The sequence below is a fragment of the Choloepus didactylus genome, chromosome 22, assembly GCF_015220235.1.
Source record: "Choloepus didactylus isolate mChoDid1 chromosome 22, mChoDid1.pri, whole genome shotgun sequence".
Lineage (NCBI taxonomy): Eukaryota > Metazoa > Chordata > Mammalia > Pilosa > Megalonychidae > Choloepus > Choloepus didactylus.
Window position 1 is genome coordinate 39,675,161 of NC_051328.1, and position 20,712 is coordinate 39,695,872.

At 53.1% G+C, this 20,712-nt stretch overlaps 1 protein-coding gene across 2 annotated transcripts; it reads left to right on the forward strand.

Moving 5' to 3' along the window:
- The first annotated feature begins 979 nt into the window (after positions 1 to 979).
- On the forward strand, positions 980 to 15,749 carry KLHL36 (kelch like family member 36). 2 transcript variants are annotated; one of them, XM_037815962.1, is made up of 5 exons: positions 980 to 1,372; positions 3,505 to 3,583; positions 8,567 to 9,640; positions 11,182 to 11,339; positions 13,049 to 15,749. In XM_037815962.1, the coding sequence occupies exons 1-5, from the start codon at positions 1,041 to 1,043 to the stop codon at positions 13,602 to 13,604; spliced, it is 2,199 nt and encodes a 732-aa protein (XP_037671890.1). In that variant the 5' UTR covers positions 980 to 1,040; the 3' UTR covers positions 13,605 to 15,749. The 2 variants fall into 2 exon arrangements, with proteins under 2 accessions (XP_037671890.1, XP_037671891.1); XM_037815963.1 differs by lacking the exon at positions 980 to 1,372 and adding an exon at positions 1,394 to 1,548 and having other exon boundaries at positions 13,049 to 15,748.
- Positions 15,750 to 20,712: the final 4,963 nt, after the last annotated feature.

A 20,712-nucleotide genomic window follows, 5' to 3' on the forward strand; every position in this document is an offset into this window, starting at 1 on the left:
CATAGTACACTGTTGGGAACTCTGAGGGAAGGGGCCCAAGCTGAGTGCTGTGTCTAGAACAGGTGAAAAGAAGAAAGGCCTTGAGGACTTCTCAGTTCTGCTGGGTCCGCACCCATGTTCCCTTCTCTGGGCCACCGTTGGGGGCTGCATCTCGCCGTGTTTCCTGCAGCCCTGAAAGATGCTTTAAATCCTTTCGGGAGAAGGCAGGGAATAGATAGGGAGAGGCGGAGAGAGAAGTTTTTGTTTTGTTTCATTTGGGTGACACTATTATTGAGATACAGTTCATATAGCATAAAATCCACCCTTTTAAAGAGGACAATTGAATGATTTTTTTAGTATAGTCAGAGCTGTGCCACCACCATGACTATCTGATCACAGACATTTTCAACACCCTACAAAGAAATCCGTTATCCTGTAGCAGTCACCTCCTATCTCCCCCAACCTCACCCCTAGGCCCTGGCAACCACTAATTTTTCTGTCTCTGTAGATCTGTCTCTTCTGGACATTTCACATAAATAGATTGAAACATGCAGCCTCTTGTGTCAGGCTTTTCACTTAATATGTTTCCAAGGTTCCATGTTGTAGAGTGAGTTCAGTTTGAGAATAGATGGACTGATCAATGACGGTTAAATTCATTCATTCCATCGTTTGACAGATATTTACTGGGCACCTACCGTGTGTGGCTTGCGGGGGGTGTGCACAGCCAGGCATGAGACCGAAAATAGCCCCCGCCGCCCAGCCAGCCCAGGGGGAAGAGTAAGTTGTTTACTTACTCATTCGGGGAGGCAAGCGCTGCAAAGAAACAGCGCGCTGGAAGGAGGGCGCAGAGCGAGGGCATGTCACCCGTGCCAGGCCGGGCCCCAGCCGGCGGGGGGCCGGGGGCAGGTGAGGGAGCGATGACGTCATCGCGACGCCCCCTCCTCGCCACTCAGGGGCCCGCACGCACGTCCGTCCCGCGAGCGCCGGGACCCCGCCCGCCGGGTCCACGCCGCGCCCCCGGCGCCTGCGACTCGCGGGGACCCCGGGGACGCCCCGCAGCCATGCCGCGCAGCGCGATCGTGGCCTGCCTGCTGGGCGGGCGCTGCCCGGGGGTCGCGGGGGACCGCGGGGCGCGGCTGGGCCCCCGCGCCGGGCCCGTCCCGCGCGCGCCGCCCGCCCCGGGCGCAGGCCCCGCCTCGCCGCCGGCTGAGCCCACCTCCTCCCGGCCGCCGCCATTGGCCGCGCCGCCGCCGCCCTCGTCCTACTTCCTGGCGGAGCCATGGCGGCGCGCCCCGCCGGCCCAGGGGCTCGGGCGTCCGGGCCCCGCCGCCGCCGCGCCCGCCCGCGCCCGCCGCCCGAGGCCGCCGCGCCGCGCCCGTAGCGAGCCTCCCAGGTGGGCCTCCGCGCGCGCCGCCCGGGGTGCTCAGCCGGGGGGCGGGGGGTCGCGATCCCCGGAGCTCCGCCCCCCCCCGCTGGGGTGGGTGCAACTGGGAGGCCGGGGCCGGGGCCTGGGGGCGCCGCCGTCTGCGCAAGCGACACAGGTGCGGCCTGGCCCCGCGCGACCCGCAGGTAAGTCCCCCTCGTCCCGCCGCGCGCGTCCCCACTCCGCCTGCCTCGGCCTCCTCGCGGCCGCCCCCAGCCCGCCCGGGCCGCCGCTGCGCCGGCAGTTCCGCCGGGGGGGCCGGGGTCCGAGCGAGCGACGGTGGCGGCCCCGGAGACCCTGCGGGCGAGATTGGCCACGGGGGATGCCGGCGGGCTCCGGGGCGCCCAGGCCGGGCAGGTCCAGGGTGCAGAGCCCAGGAGGAGCTCGGAGAGGAGGCACTCCTGGCGTCCTGCCGTGCAGCCGGTGCCTCTCTTCCACTGCTGAGTAAAAGACCCTTTAAATCATCTCTGTGGAGGTGGGTGGCATGGAGCCCCTCACCTGCTTCCCAGAAGGATAGGTGGCATCCCACCAGCCAATGCTCAGGTAGAAATCAGCCCTGAGACAAAAGTCTGGAGCCTCCAGCCACTGGGAAACTGGAGAAATCTTGGCCTAAACAAGGAAGCTTTTAGCATTTGAGGGCAATGTGCAGCCGTGCCTGGTGGCCTGGGTGTGGTGGGAGAGGGGCCCTCAGCCTTCCGCTGGGTGACCTTGGGCAAGCCCTCAGAGTGAAAATCTTCGTGGCACCTGTCTCAGAGGGCTTTGGGGAAGCGGAAAGGAGACCGTCGGGGTATGCAGTAGGCGCTGCTTGGATGCTGACTTCCTTCCCTCACCACTGTGAGCCTCCCGTAGCCCAGGGGTGGTCAGGAAGGAAGCGGAGCAGGTACAGCTTGTCATTGTCACAGTTGCTAGTGTGTCTAGAGAAATCGAGCTGTGCCTTCCTCCCCTGGGAGCTGGCCAGGGTAGCCTCCCACTCACACTTCCGGCGGGAATGTTCTGTGTGTCCCTGATTGTCTTGGGACGGTGTTGATTTCTTATCCTTGCTCAGTATCAGCAGAGGCTGTTTGCTCAAGTAGGTAGCTAATTGAAGACACTTCCCATGAGCTCAGCAGCATAAAAGTTCTTCCTTGAACCCTGGGTCCCAGTATGTGACTTGTGTCCACTTCGCTGGCTTCTTCCTTCCTCTTTGTACCACCCCGAGCCCAGAGGCTCTGGGCTCTTGCCGAGTTACCTGACATTTCAAACCTAGAAGAAACCTTAGCAAGGTATGGTTCACTGGCTCCTCCTTTAGACTGGACAGCGAGCTCCAGAGGGGCTAGCAGGCTTGCTCAACATTCGAGGTTGTTGGAGGCTGGGTCTTGGCCCCAGCAGGGGTTTCCTGCCTGCTAATCCTGGGTTCTTTTGTAAATTTGGATGCTATGACCTAGAGGTTAAGGGCACAAAGCCTCCCTGGCTGGGAATCCCGGCCCTGCTGCTTCCTGGCTGTTTGATGCTGGGCAGGTTATTTTGCCTTACTGAGCTCAGTTTCCTCCTCTTTGAAATGAGGATGACAATAGTGCAAACAGTACCTGTGTCTAGGGCGTGCCCAATACGGGTTGGTTGTCACTGCTTCACTTTATCCCACCTTGGGGCCGCATTCGGCAGAGCATCACGAGGAGGGGCCTGGGTTTTGGAGATGGACACACCCAGGCTTGATTCCCAGCCACCTGCCGGCTGTGTGGCCTTGAGCTTAATATCCTCATCTATAAAATTGGATAAGGGGGAGCCCAGTAGCTGTGGAGGTCATAGAATGGGTTCCAAAACCACCATCATCATTACACCTGAGACGTACCTAAAAGGCCTGGTTCAGATCAAGCATCGAAGCACAGGGGTTTATCAGACTTCAGCTAAAAGACATGATCAGGTTTGAATTGATAAAGGAACACTCGTTAAATGTCCTAGCTGATTCTAACAACCTGATTTTCTCACCTCTAAGCATAAAAGATTTCTTGATAGTGCACTGTTTTCTTTCTCTCTTTCCCCCTGTGGCTGTTCTCCCTCTTGTTTGCCATTATTGAATAATGTAGAGAGGTTCCTGTTTGCTCTAAATCCCATTCTTGTTGCAGGGCTGCGAGCTCTCTCACGATGGAGGGAAGCAGGCAGACGCGCGTGTCTCGGCCGTACAAGATCAGCGAATCGTCCAAGGTCTGTGACTTGTGGCTTCCACCCGTGGAAACTGCCTGCGGCGTATGACGTGTTCTCCGATTAACTCATTCTTAACGTACAGGCTGACTTTTTTGTGGTTGCTGTTGACGTAAATCTCCTTAACAATGAGCGCAGGTAGACGTGGTCCAGGAATGGAAGAAGTCACCCTAGAAGAAGTCATCCCAGCAGAGAAAGCTGGAGCTTTGAGGGCCTTTAGAGGGGCTATGGCCAGACGAGTCGTTTTCAAAGAGGGACGTGCCAGAGCCGCCTCGGTGTCACCTCAGCTCCTGGTTTCCTCGCACCATCCCTGTGAGGCAGATGGGGTGGGGTAGGAGCTTGTGGGACTGTTCGTCCCCAGTTGCGGGGCTCAGAGACTCTGAGGAGGTGTCCCTTGAGGATCCCAACCTCCAGCCTCCAACCAGGGAGTGGGGGAATAGGTGGTAGACCTGGGTGTGCAGGGCTCTGAGCCCCTCTCGTGGTCGTGACTCTCCAGATGGGACCCCAGCTAGGGTCAGGCCACCAACTACTGTCACTCTGGCTGCTTAAGAATCACCCTGGGGAGGGGGTGTCTGGGTGGACATACATATGCCCAACCTCAGTCCAGACCTGCAAAAGTGAACCCTGAGAGTGGTTCAATGGGCTCCCCCAGGGGTTTGGAAAAAACCCTGCCCCTACAGCTGCTATAGATAAAGTTTGGGGACCAGTTTGGGGGATTGTCCCCATTTACACCCATCTTACTGATATAGCTATTAACAGCTCCTCCTTGCTTTAAAAGTATCCTGTTTGGGAGATTAAATTATATGTTTACCTTGGATTGTGCCTTCTCAATAGGGATGATATTGTCCCCAAAGGGGTGAAAATTAATGGGGGAGAAGGGGAACAGAGAAAATGTTACTCTTTTTATATATAAAGCACAGGATAAAAGCAAATATATGTTATCTCTGGTATTAACATTTCATGGGGAGCCTATTAGGAAGAAATATCTTTAGGGGGGCAATGATGGAAAAAAGGTGGAAAACACTGCTTTAGGTAAAGGGGAGTGATGAGCACCCTAAAGATTTGAAAAAAGGCAAAAGAGTTTCTGCAGATGTGCATAAAAGAAAAGCGGGGTGTAATCTTCAAGAGAGATTGATTCGCCTAAGAAACAGTTTCCTCTTCGCATCTGAGTTTACAAGAAGGCTCTTGCCAAGCCCGGCTTTATCTACTGTGAAAACCCAGAAAGGTCTGGCTGCTGTCTCAAAGAGGCTTTGTTTGGGAGCTTGGCTGTGGGGACAGTGTAGCCTTCCAAGTTTGATAGCACTAGAAATCTTTGTCCCTTAAGCCAGATGCTGAGTTTGTTTCTTTCTGAATCGTGGCTTTTTGGAATAGGCTTCTCTGTCCCTCAGTTGACTGTATAGATTGAACTTTTTATAGCAAAAAGTGCCCAAATCATAAGTGTGCCCTTGAATTTTCAGACATTAAACACACCCATGAACCCAGCACCCAGATTAAAAAAATTAAAAAAAACATTATCAACCCCCAGAAACCCCCACCCCCACCCCCCCATGACCCTTCCAGTCCCTGCACTCAAATAACCACTCTCCAACTTCTAGCACCACAGTTTAGTTTTGCCCGCCTTTGCACGTTCTTTAAACAGAATCACAGGGCGAGCGTGCTTTTGTGTCTGGCCTCTTCCATGCAACCTTATGCTCGTGAAACTCACTAGCATTGCTGCATGTAGCAGTAGATGGTTCTAGATTGCTTATTCTTAGGGCTGTGGGTTTTCCGTTGTGTGAACCTCCTCTGTTTGCTTACCTACTCTAAAACATGTTGATCTTCATTGATGTTAAATTCCTTTCTAAAAAATTTTTTATTGACATAGATGCAATAGAACTTTTCCCATTTTAACCACTTTCTAGTGTACAATTCAGGCCTGTTATAATTACATTCACAACGATGTGTGACCCTCATTGCCATCCATTGCCAAAACTTTTCCATCACCCCAAAGAAATGGTTTCCTTTTTTGTTATTGTTCTTGACTTCTTAGAGCAGTTTTAAGTTTATAGAAAAATCACACAGAAAGTACAGGTTTCCAAAGCCTCCCTCCAATCCCAAGCTAAATTCTTTTAAAATGTGAAATACCCCACACCTGTCTTCTCTTCGGCGTCAGCCGCTGCATTACCGTGTTTCTTCACCCACTCGGCCCTGCATCTGGTGAAGGCTCTAAAGTATGAAATAGAGGAGTGAGCAGGGCTGAGACCATCAGAGCCTCTTGAGAGTCGGAGCTGTAGGGCATATGAGAAGGTGGAAGTCCGTGACTGACGTCCCTGTAAAAGGGAGAGGACACCTGTGCGTGGGTTTTACGTTGTCCTCTCTGCAGCTACGCTGAACTCTCAGACACAGGTCATAGAGGAGACCCAGGTGAAGGATCGAACGTGCCTGCCTACTGTGGAGACTCAGTTTTTAGAAACAGCGGCTGCACTTTTCCCTGGCTTGCTGGAGTAGACGGTTCCCCCGGGCAGCTGTTGGCCGGCGTTTTCCCGGCCTCCCGTCCCACCCCGGCGCTGGTCCCCTTTTTACAAGACGGCCTGAGGGTGGGTGCAGCTCCATCCACATGGCAGTTCCTGCAGGACTACCGCCCAGCAGAGACACCCAGGGGTCCAGTGCCCCGTCCCCTGCTTCTCTCGGGACGCTGCACCTGGACTGCTACTCGACAGCCTGCTCCTGGGGCACTTTGACATTTTCTCCCTTCATCCCCCACCTGAGAGGGGCCCCCAGGCAGTATTCACAGGGGCCCGGAACCATTGCGGCTTCATCAGAGCTAGGCCAGCAAAGCTCTCTGTGCAGAAACAGAATAAACAGAGGCAGCCGCAGCAGAGACCCCTGGAAAAACATCCCCTGATTGGAGAGAGAAGGAGCTTGGCCTCCAGACACAGGACAGAAGGGAACTGTAGGACATGTCAGCTTGGGGTCCGTAACACAACATGAGGACAGAGGATAGACAGAGTTACTGACATTGAGACTGGCTGGATGGGGAAAGACCGCAAGAAAATAAAGTAGCCAAATTAAAAATGCATGGGGAGGAGGGGCAGTAAAGAGCAGATTTGGTGGGGAAGGAAAAATAAAATCCACCACTGCAGGATGTATTTACAGATGGTAAATACAGATCACTAGAATAAAAATTCAAGAAAAAAACACACCATAGGACTGCATAACCCAGTGACCCCTGATGTAAACGACAGAATAGAGTTAATAGTGCAATTAAAATAATATCCTTTCATCGACTGTAGCAAAGGCTAAGGCAAAGTGGTAATAATAGGGGAGTATGTGGGAGATTGATACTTTCTGCATGATTTTTTCTGTAAAACCTACAAATTCTCTAATAAAAAATATATTAAAAATAAATAAAATGTAAAACCCCACTGCTGCAGCATGTATGTTGGCAAATAATGACTGAGCTTCCAAAGGTGATGTGTCCCAGGCACGCAGCTGCTCCCACCAGGCAGGCCTGGCCAGTCTCCTTATCCCCCCACCACCCGTCTCCCCACCTCCCACCGCCCATCTCCCCACGCAGGCCTAGTACCCAGCCAGTCTTTCCTCAGTCGCCCTTGAGTAGATCAGCTACCTTGTTGATGTTTCTTGAATGGTCTGTTTTTCCCAATGTTGAATTTTCTTGTTGTTTTTGCAGTGAATAAAGAAAGCAGTGTATAATATTCTGAAGTTTAGTCTGCCAAGGGTTTACAAACCATTACCTGGGTCTGCTATGTCCCTGTAGCCTCAAAAGTACACAGCAGGCATACAGTGCTCAGTAAACGCCTGCCAGCTTGCATGGGTTGAATTCATTCATTCATAGGTTAATTCATTCACTCCAGCAGAGTGCGGGACTCAGGGTTTGGGCTCTGGAACTGGACCGAGGTTCAGATCCCAGCCCTGTTGCCCCATCAGTGTGGGACTTGGGACCAGTTACTCAGACACTCTGAGCCTCAGTTTTCCTCATCCAGAAAATGGGGAATCATCATAGATGCCCCTTGGGGGTTATCGTGACACTGTGTCTTGAGAGGCACGGGGCTCGGGAAAGGGAACTCGGGAGAAGCTGGCATCCTGTGCTTTGCATGCCGGAGAATTCCTTTAAGCCTTCGTTTGGCGAAGCCACATTTCTCAAAGCAGGGTCCCCGGAGCACCTTGTGCAGCTGCGTGGCTGGGTCTCTGGGACCCACGCCCTCCCTGGATGACCAGCAGGAATGGTGCCTCCATGGCGTGGCCGTGCACGCACGCTGTGTGAGATGCAGAGAAAGCTGCCTTCCCCGTGGGAGGTGATGCTCACAGCAGCTTTACCTCTGACCAGCTCTTTGCTGCATTCTGTCTCATTAACTCCTCAAACCTGAGTGCTAAATACCCTCATCCTCATTTGTGAGATGAGGAAACCGGCTCAGAGAGTTTTTGTGACTCACCCAGGGTCACACAGCTAGTAAGTGGCAGAGCTGGGATTCAAACCAGATTCTGTCTGGCTGTAGAGTGCACCCCTGAGAAAACTCACTGTCTGGACAGGTCAACAGTTTTCAAACCTATTTGCTCATGAGGCTTGAGAGGAAAAGAGGAAGGAAGGAAGGAAAGGAGGAGGAAGGAAGGAAAGAGGGAGAGAAGGAGGAGAGAAGGGAAGAAGCAAAGAAGGGAAGAAAGGGAGGGAGGGGGAGAGAGGGAGGGAGGAAGAAAGGAAAGGAAAGAAGGAGGAAGGAAAGAAAGAGGGAAGAAAGCAAGGGAGGGAGGGGGGAGGAAGGAAATATCTGTGTAATGCATATGCATGCACAAATACAGAGCACACTTCTTGCCTGCGATGTGCTCTGACACTGACTGTCCCCTTCTCTTTAACTCCACTTCACTGACCATGCCGGGCCCACCCCACTGGCTTGACTTCAGGACCCCGCGGGCCGCAGGAGGGTGGGGTGGCTCAGTCCCCAGCCCGGGCCGGGCCCGCGGAGGCCTGACGCCCGCTCTCTGCCGCAGGTCTACCGCTGGGCCGACCACTCGGGCACGGTGCTGCAGCGGCTGAACGAGCAGCGTCTGCGCGGCCTCTTCTGCGACGTCGTCCTGGTGGCAGACGAGCAGCGCGTGCCGGCCCACCGCAACCTGCTGGCCGTGTGCAGCGACTACTTCAACTCCATGTTCACCATCGGCATGCGGGAGGCCTTCCAGAAGGAGGTGGAGCTGGTCGGCGCCTCCTACATCGGGCTCAAGGCCGTGGTGGACTTCCTGTACGGCGGTGAGCTGGCGCTGGACGGCGGCAACATCGACTACGTCCTGGAGACGGCCCACCTGCTGCAGATCTGGACCGTGGTGGACTTCTGCTGCGAGTACCTGGAGCAGGAGGTGAGCGAGGACAACTACCTCTACCTGCAGGAGCTGGCCTCCATCTACAGCCTCAAGCGGCTGGACGCCTTCATCGACAGCTTCGTCCTGAGCCGCTTCGGCACGCTGTCCTTCACGCCCGACTTCCTGCAGAACGTCTCCATGCAGAAGCTGTGCGTCTACCTGGGCAGCAGCGAGGTGCAGCGGGAGTGCGAGCACGACCTGCTGCAGGCCGCCCTGCAGTGGCTGACGCAGCAGCCCGAGCGCGAGGCCCACGCCCACCGCGTGCTGGAGAACATCCACTTCCCGCTCATCCCCAAGAACGACCTGCTGCACCGCGTCAAGCCGGCCGTGTGCTCGCTGCTGCCCAGGGAGGCCGGCTGCGAGGGCTTCATCGAGGAGGCCGTGCGCTACCACAACAGCCTGGCCGCCCAGCCCGTCATGCAGACCAGGCGCACGGCGCTGCGCACCAACGAGGAGCGGCTGCTGTTCGTGGGCGGCGAGGTCTCCGAGCGGTGTCTGGAGCTCAGCGACGACACCTGCTACCTGGACACCAAGAGCGAGCAGTGGGTCAAGGAGACGCCCCTGCCTGCCCGCCGGAGCCACCACTGTGTCGCCGTGCTGGGGGGCTTCATCTTCATCGCCGGCGGCAGCTTCTCCCGGGACAACGGAGGGGACGCGGCGTCTAATCTTCTTTATAGGTATGACCCCCGCTGTAAACAGTGGATCAAGGTGAGATTAAAGCCAGATTATTTCTTTACTCTTGAGGACTCTTTTTTGACTTCTTAAGCTAGCCTTGACTTCCCCTTTCTCCTTGACACCTGCCTGTCCTGCTTCTGAACAAGGTGTGACGATAAAGTGAGGGGCAGTGTCTTTCCTACACCCTGGCTGGGGACAGGGAGTGCTGATGGTCAGCCACGGCCAGCGTAGCACTGCCCGATGGAACATTCTACACCGATGGAATGTTCTGGATCTGCACCATCCAGTACAGTAGCCACCAGCCACGTGTGACTGTTGAGCACTTGCGATGTGGTTATTGAGCACTTGTGATGTTAGCACGACCGAGGACCTGAATTTTCCATTTCTTTTCATTTTTATCAGTTAGCATTGACGATTAAATGGCCACACAGGGCCGTGGCTGCCATACTGGACAACACAGGTCCAGACATCCGACCCACAGTTCAAACGATGCGTCCCGTGCCTCGGAGCCTCCGCTGAGCTCCTCTTTGGGAAAGCTTTTTGGAACTGGGTTGAGGAGCCCAGGGAGGCTCACGCTTGGTCCAGTTTCTGGCCCTGTGGCAGCTCGTGTGTGTTAATTATGGGAGGAGCTTGGAGTCACACCTGGTTCACATCCCTACTTGGCTGACTTGTAGCTGGGGGATTTCAGACTGGTCCTCTGCCCCCTCCAAATCCCAGCTTCCCACCTAGAAAATGGGTGTGGGGGCACTGACCGTCTAGGGTCAGTGGGCTTGTAGCGCACATTGATTGCCAGGCACCTGGCTTGGGGGAAGTACTTCCTTTCTCCATGAATGTCACCTGTGGAAATCTGTCTCATTCTGTGCTCAGACCTCAGTGTTTTTACTTAACTTGATGTTTCCCTGTGCTTAAAACATAGCCAGAATGGATTCCCATTGAACCTTTGATTTTATCCTCAAAAATCCAAACCACCCTCCAAGGTCTGAATTTTGTCCCTGGAAAGAGGAATCAGATAGAAATGTACCCCCAACTTTGGAACCTGTCCTCAAAAGCTTTTCAGCAGTGGCGGTCTAAATGTCTGGTCTTTTGTGGCGCCATGTTCATTTGTGGGTTCTCCCCTGATTTTTTTTTTAAGTTGGTTCTTCTACTTTTTAATTTCCTACTGAGTGCTACTTTTCTACCCTTTTAACATGGGTGATAGTCAGCCTTAAATATAAAAATATACCTGATGGGAGGATGAGGGGATGATTAATTTTTGTTTTAGGAGTCCCTAAATTAGCAATTCTGAATTATGTGCCCTGTAGTCCAAAGGTAGACCAGGCAGCCAAACGAGTTTGGGGAAAGGTGTTCTGTGTCCTTCTGGGGATTTGTGATCCACCAAGGATACCTCAGGAGCTCTGAGAAATCCTGCAGCGAGGACCCCTCTTTACTCAAGTTCAACTCTCTTCTCCCAAACTCACTTGGCCGCTGTCACACCTTCCTGGGCTGTGGGCTCCATAGAATATATTTGGGGATCGCAGTGCTAGATGTTGACACGGCTCCAGGGAAGGGAAGGTACAGGTGTCTCGCCTCCCCAGGTGGCCTCCATGAACCAGCGGCGGGTGGATTTCTATCTTGCCTCCATTGAAGACAAGTTGGTGGCTGTCGGCGGCCGGAACGAAAATGGAGCTCTCTCTTCGGTGGAGACTTACAGTCCGAAGACCGACTCTTGGTCCTACGTGGCTGGTTTGCCAAGGTGATTGGGGGCTTGGGGAGAGACTCTTCAAATGTGTTGTCTTTTTGGGCTAGAGCTCATTTGATCTACCTCACTTTGTGGATCTTTTGGTCTCCAATTCTAGGGAAGTCTCATGGTCTGCAGTAGGTAGAGGGCATGGTGGTAAAGAGCCTGGGCTCTGGTTTTAGAGTCTGCTGCAAGTCTCAGCTCTGATGCTAGGACAAGCATCCCTTGATATCCAAGTCTGTTCAGTTCCTGAGTTTTGGAAATTGAGCATTGAGTTTAGATAGTGAGGGATTTATCTGAGAATCTCTCTGAGTTTGGGCAGGGGGAGTTCAAAGAGGTGGGGGAGTATCATACTAGAGCTGTGACTTGGAACAAGCCTTTATTTCCTCATCCGTAAAGTGGGGGTGTTAATATCCAGCCCGTTGGGGTGTCAGGAGGGTTACATGAGATGCTGCTTAGGAAATCCTCATCTAGTGTCCAGCCATTCTCGTACTCCCTCAGTCCTTGGTGTGTATGCAGTGAGCACGATTATTATTACGGGGTTAGCAGAAGGTTCACACCATTCATCCAACCAGTCCCCTGTTGTTGGAGCTGGAAGCACACGTTCTGGAACTGTCATGCTCCGGCACACATCCAGCATCCTGGGACTTTATGCCTGAGAGTTAGAAAGGTGTATGGGGTATGAGCCCATGCTTTAGAGTCACAAACTGGGTGTGAATTCCAGCTACACCACTTCCTGGTTACTGCCGCCTTCATTTAGAAGTTGTAGAAGCCAATCTGATACCTGGCCACTTGCCGTGAAGGTGGTTCGACAATCATGATAATTGCTCCTGGCTGCTCTGGGCTGACCCTGGGCTGGTGCTTTATGTGGCGAGTCCCTCACTATCCACAGAAACCTGGTGGGATGTGGGTAGGCGTCCATATAATTAGTCATCTGAACTAGAGGAGAGTGACTGGGGCGCACCCTGCTCTCCCCAGGTGGAGGTGATTTACCACCCCATTTTACAGACAGAGAAGTGAGTCTTCATAGTAGTGACAAGGGCCCCACGTCACATTCTCTGGGCCACACAGTGTGATTTAGGGACCTTAACACTCCAAAGCTCTGTGATGATTTTCTCTTGCTCACTGGGCCTTGGGTGCAAAGAGTTGTCACAAACAAGCCAGGCTACACGGTCACCTCCTGCCATAGGTGTGAATATTGCCCTCCTGCCCCACATGCTTTCCTCTCCAGTTCCCCAGCTCCCGAGGGAGCGACCACTTACCTGAATTTTGTGACATCATTCCCTTTTTTCACCTTTTGCACTTTATGTTTACTCCCCTTTGGATATGCAGATTTTTTGAGGCATCTCTGTGTGCCTGAATAGCATAAATGTAATTTTCGGCCAATCTGAGGAGGATAAGCCCAGACTGATTATTATCGCCCCACTGCAGATGGGAAGGTGGAGATTTGGAGAGGGAAAGGGTCTTGGCAGGCAGGGACAAGGCCTTCCCATCTACCCACCCCACTCCTTCCCTCCTTGTCTAATGCTGGCTGCCATCTGTAAAGTGTTGACGAGGCCCAGCCCCAACCCTCGGCTGCTGCCTGCATTATCTCAGCCGTCCCCGAGACCCCCCCGAGAGGGCAGGTCGTCCCCAGCGTGCAGAGCAGACTGAGGCTCGGCCCACAGGGGCCATGCTGGGCGCAGCCCTGAGCTCCCTCTGTCTCTTTGTCCGTCTCACCTCAGGTTCACGTACGGCCACGCCGGCACCATCTACAAAGACTTCGTGTATATCTCGGGGGGTCATGACTACCAGATCGGCCCCTACCGCAAGAACCTGCTGTGCTACGACCACCGGACGGACGTGTGGGAGGAGCGGCGGCCCATGACAACGGCGCGCGGCTGGCACAGCATGTGCAGCCTGGGAGACAGCATCTACTCCATCGGCGGCAGCGACGACAACATCGAGTCCATGGAGCGCTTTGACGTGCTGGGCGTCGAGGCCTACAGCCCGCAGTGCAACCAGTGGACCCGCGTGGCACCGCTCCTGCACGCCAACAGCGAGTCGGGGGTGGCCGTGTGGCAGGGCCGCATCTACATCCTGGGCGGCTACAGCTGGGAGAGCACCGCCTTCTCCAAGATGGTGCAGGTGTACGACCACGAGACCAACAAGTGGAGCCGGGGCCAGGACCTGCCCAAGGCCATCGCCGGCGTGTCCGCCTGCGTCTGCGCCCTCAAGCCGCGGCTGGAGGACAAGAAGAAGAAGGGCAAGGCCAAGAGGCACCAGGACCGGGGTCAGTGACTGCTCCCCCTGCCCCGACCCTCCCCGTGCCCTTCAAGGACCTCCACCTCCCAAAGCGGGTCTCTGCAGACTGGCCACAATGTCTGAGAATCCTGGAGCATCATGTAACCCTTAGCTGCTCTTTTTTTTTACTTTTCTGACTCTGGTCTTTCTACGATAGCACAGGAAAGGGTTAAATATGACGTATAACTTTGTATATCATCTTCCTGAATGCTTAAAGCCGGGCCCAGGCAGCAGGTGTGCCCCGGCATCTGTTCTGGGTCTTCCCGGCCGACAGAGCCCTGTGGGTCCCCCCAACCATCCCCTGAGGGGAGCCAGGGCAGGGGTTAGGCAGAGTGAAACTTGGGGGTCTCCAAGGGATAGTTCAGATCACCAGTTCTTACCTCCCCAAACCTGGCTGACCATTCAAAATACAGATGCCTGGGCTCCACCTCCAAGTTTCTAGTACCCAGACCACCAGGATTGTGGGGTACGGGGGTGCCTGAAAACTATATTCTAACCAGTTCATGGAAAGATCGAGCATCAGCCACATTTGGGAATTGCCGGCAAGGTCCAGCATATTCATTTTATAAGGGAGGACACGGAGACCCCGAGCAGGTGGGTGAGTGACCGAGGTCACTGGCTGGCTGGACAGTCAGGTGAGACACGAGGACATCTTGCCAGCAAGGTGCGCTCCGTGGATCTCCTGTCGGGGCACCCTTGTTTCTGCACAATCCTACTTTTCCCCGGTTGGCTGCCTTCCCAAGTTCTAAGAAGGTTGTAGGTAATCCGGAAAGAAAGAAAGAACAAAAAACCAGGCATGAAGCTTTCTATAAGCATCAATCTGTAATCTGTGCTTTGTTCTTTGTTTCCTGAATCCACCATTTCTCACCTGACTAATGTTCTGAGCTCCCAAAATCGACACTGATTTCTCAGGAAAGAAAAGGGGAGCCCCAGAGACTCTGTCACCGTTTCCTGTGACCTGCCTGGAAAGCCGCTGGGAGCTCCACATTTGTCCCTGGAAAGGTGGGCGGAGTGTCTCCCTCGATGGATCCCGCCGGCAGGTATCTGCTGCTGAGTGGTTCTGTACTGCGTGGCAAATGGTTTAACAGGTCTGGGTACGTCTCCTCGCTCCCCACGTGGCAGGGTTAGATGAAACAGTCACCAGGCTCCTTCCAGGTGTAGGTTCTTTGAGTCTGTATAAGCTATTGATAAAGGCACAGCACCTCCTTTTGAGATGTGCAGCTGCCCCTCGCTCATTCCTGCAGACGCTTTCTAGAACAGGTATCGGTAATGTCTGCCCTTTAGGGAGGGCTTTTAGGCTGCTGCCCAAGCCCGGGTGTAATGTGCGACGGGAGGAAAGGGGTGGCGATGAGTTTTAAACATGAACCAGGGAAGACATTGCTGATCTGTTCCTTGGCAGAGATCTGATTGCATTGCTATTAGAATACAACTAATCTCAGTTAACTTATTTCCATTTTTTTTTTAAAGACTCTTTGCTCTGTCTCATTTCCCGTTGGGATTTACTGTGATTTTGATTGGTCTGTTTCTTTAGTGACCAGGAGGGCAGAGGTGGACAGGGGAGTCCGCAGCATCAGTGGCCAGTGTCATTGGCCTGGGTTGCTAGCTGGTCAAGCCATCCGCACATTTAGCTTGTTTCTTGCATATGGAAATCCCTAGAGTCTTATAAACTGTTGAGAGTGTCTGCAAAACAAACAAACTACAACCAAAAATTACAAACTCTTTTTGGAGCCTGATGACACATCAGCCTATTAAAGGCTCTTAGAAGTCCTGCATCTGCTGTTAACCTTCCATCAAGCCAGCATTTCCAAACTTCCTTGAGCATGCAAAGCTTTTTTGTTTCATACCTAGTCCCAGGCCTCCCTGAACCCTGTTTTGCAGAACTTCTGCCAACTTGAGGATCACTTGCAGCCCTCCCACTCCAGGAAAGATTTTCTTACTCAAAGACCCTTCAGAAGGCGTGGTATGGTGTATGGGACCCAGGCTGCACGGCTCACGCCGGGGCCTGAATGAACCCGTGGCCATTCCGCCAGAAACTAGTTCAGGAAGAGCACATAGTGAGGCTATACGAGTGGTATGGGAAGCAGGTTGGCTTTGGCCTTGCAGAGAGGGTGAACATCAAATTTTTTTTTTTTTTTTTTTTTTTTTTTTTTTTTTTTTAGTGTAAGCAAGGTTTTTTTTTGTTTTTACTACCAGGGTGAGGGTGCAGTATTGTCCTCTACTGATTTTCTTGTGCCTTGCGATGTCCCGCACTGAATGTTTGGTGACCTCCCTCCTGACGCTGTCAACACGGTATTTAATGTACGTAGCATGGAATCTAACGTTATTGAAGTTGGGAGCTTTCTTTTAAAGGCAAGGATGATAATTAAGTTCTATCTCATGGACCAACTTCAAATAATTGGTAGTGGCTGCCCTGTGCTAGGAAGGGTTTCCAAGCTCTTTGGGTTCCGTGGAAAGGAGCGACAGGCTTTTGTCATCCATGTTTTTAAGAGAGAAATTTTTCTGCTGCGCCATCCAGCCGAGAATGGAAAAAAGTGGTTCTTGACTTGAGTGGGTGGGGCCTGGGGATGCACTTACACAGGTGGCCATCAGAGCTGCAGAATCATGAAAGTCAAGTGCAGTTTCCAACCGCAGGGAAGGCTCTGGCAGCCCAACAGAGACACAAACAGCCACGTTTACCCTAATGCTCCACCGGTGAGGCCCCGAGCGGTTCCGCTTGAACTTTGGAAACACCAGGATCATCTTTTGATCTTTCAAAATAAGTATGGGGCGTTTTTATTCAGGTTTTAACTTTTCAGTTTTAAAGAATTAGGCTTTTAACTTCATATTCATGGTAGGTTTGGGATTTGATTCTCACCCAAGTTGGAACCCTGTTTGTTTAAGATGTAAATGTAGTAATAATAGAAGAAAAGGAAGGTAGAAAAGCTAAAAAGAACCCTTGCTACTTCCAAAGGTCTTTCTGTGGTTTAAAATATACATGTATTGTCTTATTGATTTCCTTGTCCCTGTGGCTCAGTTGGTATTTACAACCTTCTGCCATTGCCCTAGGACCACCAGGTGGGCTCGATGATGTAGCACCAGGAGCCACATGTGTGTTTACATTCTGAATGTCATCCCCTCCACCCCCAAATCATAAGGTGACCTGATGGTGACTTGGGAGAGACCGCAGAAGCCAGCCCTAAGGGGGTTCAGTTTTTGGGGGGAACCCAAACGCCAAAGGGGGCTGGAGTCCCACCTTGAGGTCTGGGGTTGTCTTTGTGGAGTCCAGATGAGTTATCCTCGTGGTTCAAAGTGCCCCAGCCCCTAAGTCGAAAGCCACCTTTTGGTGATGTGCAGCAACGTGGGCAAAGAAAGACCTCTGCTACCCACCCACACCCCCAGTCCTAGAGTTATCAACCTTCACGCTTTCCCTTGGCCTGCATGTCGTGGGGCTCAGCCAGCACCAGCCCAAGCAGCATCTCGGGAAACTCGAGGCTCTCAGACCACTGGACCCAAACCTGGAAGGGCGGCTGCAGCTGTGGTGTGCTGCCCCTGGGTGTCTGTGGATTCTGAGCATCCTGGAGGGAAGTGGGCCCTGCTGGCCTCTGGGATATAGCCCTCTAGTGCAGGGCTGCTCCACGAGCTCTTGGGATTCCTGACCTGTGCATCTGCCAAGACTGGCAGTTTTTAGAGTTTTTTTGAAGTGTTTTGATACTTTTTGATACAATTTGCTAATAACCATTTTGTAGACAGCCGACTGGGATTTTCTGTTTCCCACCCCCAGCCCCTTGAGTTCATGCCAGACAACAAAAGGCCCGTGGTCAGCCTCAGTGCCCTGATACAACTTGTGAATTTTGTAATGTCACAGTGACCTGTGAGTCTGACCGTCTTAGGTTCCCAGCTGAACAAGAGGGGAGGGACTTGCCAAGAGGGCATTTTAACTCTCTTGAGATGTTCTGTGTCTCTTCCGAAGCTCCTGCCTCGGTGGTTTGCAGGCAGTTGCAGGGAGAGCTGAGGACTGGCCTGGAGATGTGCTTTCTCACATGGGTCACTTCTCAAACCAGGCTTGGTTGGGGTCCTCATCTACCCCCTGCACCCCATCTTTTAAAGAAAGCTGAGCATCTCTGAAACAAGCAAAAGCCGCCACGGCAAACCGTCCTTGCACTTTATAGGCTCATCGTCCTTGGTTTTGGAAGTTGCTAAACCTTTGCAGGTTGACGTTGGAGGTTGGTTTTTCCATGCATAGAATTTGTGACTTGTGAGGGTGACTCGGGGTCTCAAGAAATTGTCCGTTGGTTGCCTTAATTTAAAAAGTTGAACCAATGTAGAAATTTCGGTGGTAGGACGGCAGAGGGGGTTAAACCCTTCCATGGTGGGGTTTTTCCTGAGAAAAGGAGCTCCACTTTTTCAAAGTTACTTGAAGCCATCTTTACGGGTTTGCTTGTAACAGTAGAATGGATGATAACGTCCATTTTATGGATTGAGATGAATCATCAACCACCAGCCTCCTTTCAAAATTAGTAAAGATATTTGATGATTAAGTAATTCCTGGGGATTGTTCTGGTTACTAATGTTACTGAAACCTGTAATTGGTTGTTGTTGTTTTTTAATTTGTTCCCTTTGTATTTGTTATTTTATAACACTCAAAAGCTTTCCTGCATCTTGCCTCTTTTTAATTAATTTTCTGCACGTGACCTTTTTTCCCCTTTGTTTTTAATTCCTTACAGAATACTCGATTCTTGAAATACATTAAAATAATTTGCCTGCTAGGGTCTGGTTTATTTTATAATTGCATTCCGAGTCTTGTGTGATTATTGTAATGATCTTTTAGTCCCGTTTTCTCTGCCTGTATGAAAAACAAACCCTTGCACGTTGAGCCCAAATATAATTTGGAAATGAACCAGGCTGCCTCTTGGTGTTGTGGAAGGCTGGGGCATTTCGAGTCTGCTTTCACTGTGCTTCTAATTACCGTCTTTCGCCAGGAAATTTATTCAAATCCTTGATTGCAGTACTAAATCCCTGTGACCCGAAATGAAACTATCTGCTTAAACATGTGTCAATTGAGGCAATTTGATTAGAATAAAAAAATAGAAACCAGGGGAAACATAGCTTATGACAAGCAATTTATTAACTTCATCAGAAAGATGTGGTATCATTTCTAAAAGAACAGGGTCAGCCTTAGTTCCCGTGGGGTGCAACAGGAGGACACTCCTGCCTGCCTCGCTGGGGTTTTTTCAAGGCTACCAGCAGTTGCCCCCAGACAGAACTCGGCACCCCTCTCCCCTGTAGCTTAGTGGATGAGCTTGGGGGAGGTCCTGCCCCCACACCTGGGAGCTGGATTGGAACTTGCCTCTGAGGTAGGCACTGCCCCAAGCAGGGCTTGGCTGCCAGGTGCCGTATTCCCCACCTCATGGTTTCATTGATGCCTCAGAAGAATCTGGGGTTAGAAATGATTCTCTCCCCGTTTTATAGACACAGACCTGGGTTAGTTACCTGACCCGAGTCCTGCAGCTGGAAGCAGTTACCTTGGTTTGGGTTCTCTAAAGCAGAACCTTAGACAAGGGCTGAGGGTGCTGAGGGTTTATTTGGGAAGTGGCCCCAGGAAGCTGGAATGAGACAAGGAAAGGGGAAGAGCTAGAAGAAGGTGCTTTGATGACCCGCTGCTGAGTCACAGAGCACCCCCAGAACAGTAGCTCCAAACGACAGCATTGCTTTTCCTGGTGGAGCTGAGTGTTGATGGGCTCGGCTGAGCAGTGTTTCCCTGGGCCTCACACACGGTCCCATTCAGCAGCAGAAGGTGCTGGAAGCGGCTGAAGACTCCCTGCAAGTCTGGGGCCTCAGTGGGGAGCCCCAGGCCCCTGGGGCCCTTCTCTCTTTACCTCCACCCTCCCTCCGTCTCTTCTAGCCCATGCCCCTCACGCACATGCTCTCTCTCTGGTCTCCACCTGGTGGCCTTAACGGGACTGGTTACATGGCAGCCAGAGGCCCCTGAGCAGGTGCCCCAAGTGTACAGAGCCGAAGCCACGTCGCTTTTTCTAACCAGCCCCAAAGCCAAGCAGCACCCCCCCCCCCCACTGCATTCTCTTGATGGAGCAGCCACAGGGGCTTGCCCAGGATCGAGGGGAGGGGCGAGAGGACAGCTCCTGATGGGAGGATGTCAAGGGGTTTGCAGGCTTGTTTCAGAGCTGCAGTGTGGGGGGCTCTTACTGGGGTGGCTGCTTTAGGCGATGGCTCAATTCTGCCGGGTCGCCGAGAAGTGGGGGGTCATTGCCTGCTGTTCCCTGCCTGGAGGGTGGAGGTGGGGCACGGGCCCAGCAGCCTCTGCCCCCTTGGAGGAGGGTGACCGAGGGGCCCACCAGCCAGGAGCCTGAGCGTGCCCAGAACCTTCCACTGCTGCCGGGTCTAGAGTCAGAGGGGGGCTGAGGGCCCCTGGGGCTCCGGGGGCGACGGCCGCAGCAGGTGTCTGAGGTTCCTGGGGCCACCCTAACAAATGGCCGTACACGGGCCTTTCTTCCCTCGCTGTCCTGGGGGCCAGAAGTCGGAAATCCAGGTGTGGGCAGGGCCGCTCGCCCTGAGGCTCCAGGGGTGGCCCCTCCTGGCCTCCCCCAGCTGCTGGCGGTGGCCGGCCCCTCCTGGAGCTCCTTGGCTTCTAGATGCCTGACTCATCTCACTCTCCGTCCTCCCGTGGCCTCCTCCCTGTGTGCCCCTGGGACTCCTCTTCCTACAAGGAGGGCAGGCTGTGCGCCAGGGCCACCTAACCCAGTGCCGCCTCATAGAAGCGCGGCCCTATCTGCAAGACCCTATTTGCAAATAAGGCCACATTGACAGGTATGGGGTTAGGACTTCAACATGTCTTTTTTTGGAGGGTGGAGCGCAATTCAATCCCTAAGGGTGGTGGAGCTGGATTTTAATCCAGGCCTAGCAGTTCAGAGCAGGTTCTTTCAATTACTCTAAAAAGGCCACCGTTCAAAGTCACGACGAGCTAAAGTATGTGTCCCCAGAGGGCTCCTCTGGACATGGGATGGGAGCCGAGAGGCTGACCGGGGAGGCCATTAGCTTTCACACCTCCGTCATCAAAGGTCACTGCTGCCTGACCTGGGGTCTCGGGGCAGGTAAGTTCTCATGGGGC

Bases quoted from the DNA above. Each gene is read 5' to 3' on its own strand.
- KLHL36 (XM_037815962.1), top strand. From the start codon at position 1,041: ATGCCGCGCAGCGCGATCGTGGCCTGCCTGCTGGGCGGGCGCTGCCCG. The intron at 3,584-8,566 runs GTCTGTGACTTG...TCTCTGCCGCAG, and splicing joins AGATCAGCGAATCGTCCAAG to GTCTACCGCTGGGCCGACCA. The intron at 11,340-13,048 runs GTGATTGGGGGC...GTCTCACCTCAG, and splicing joins TACGTGGCTGGTTTGCCAAG to GTTCACGTACGGCCACGCCG.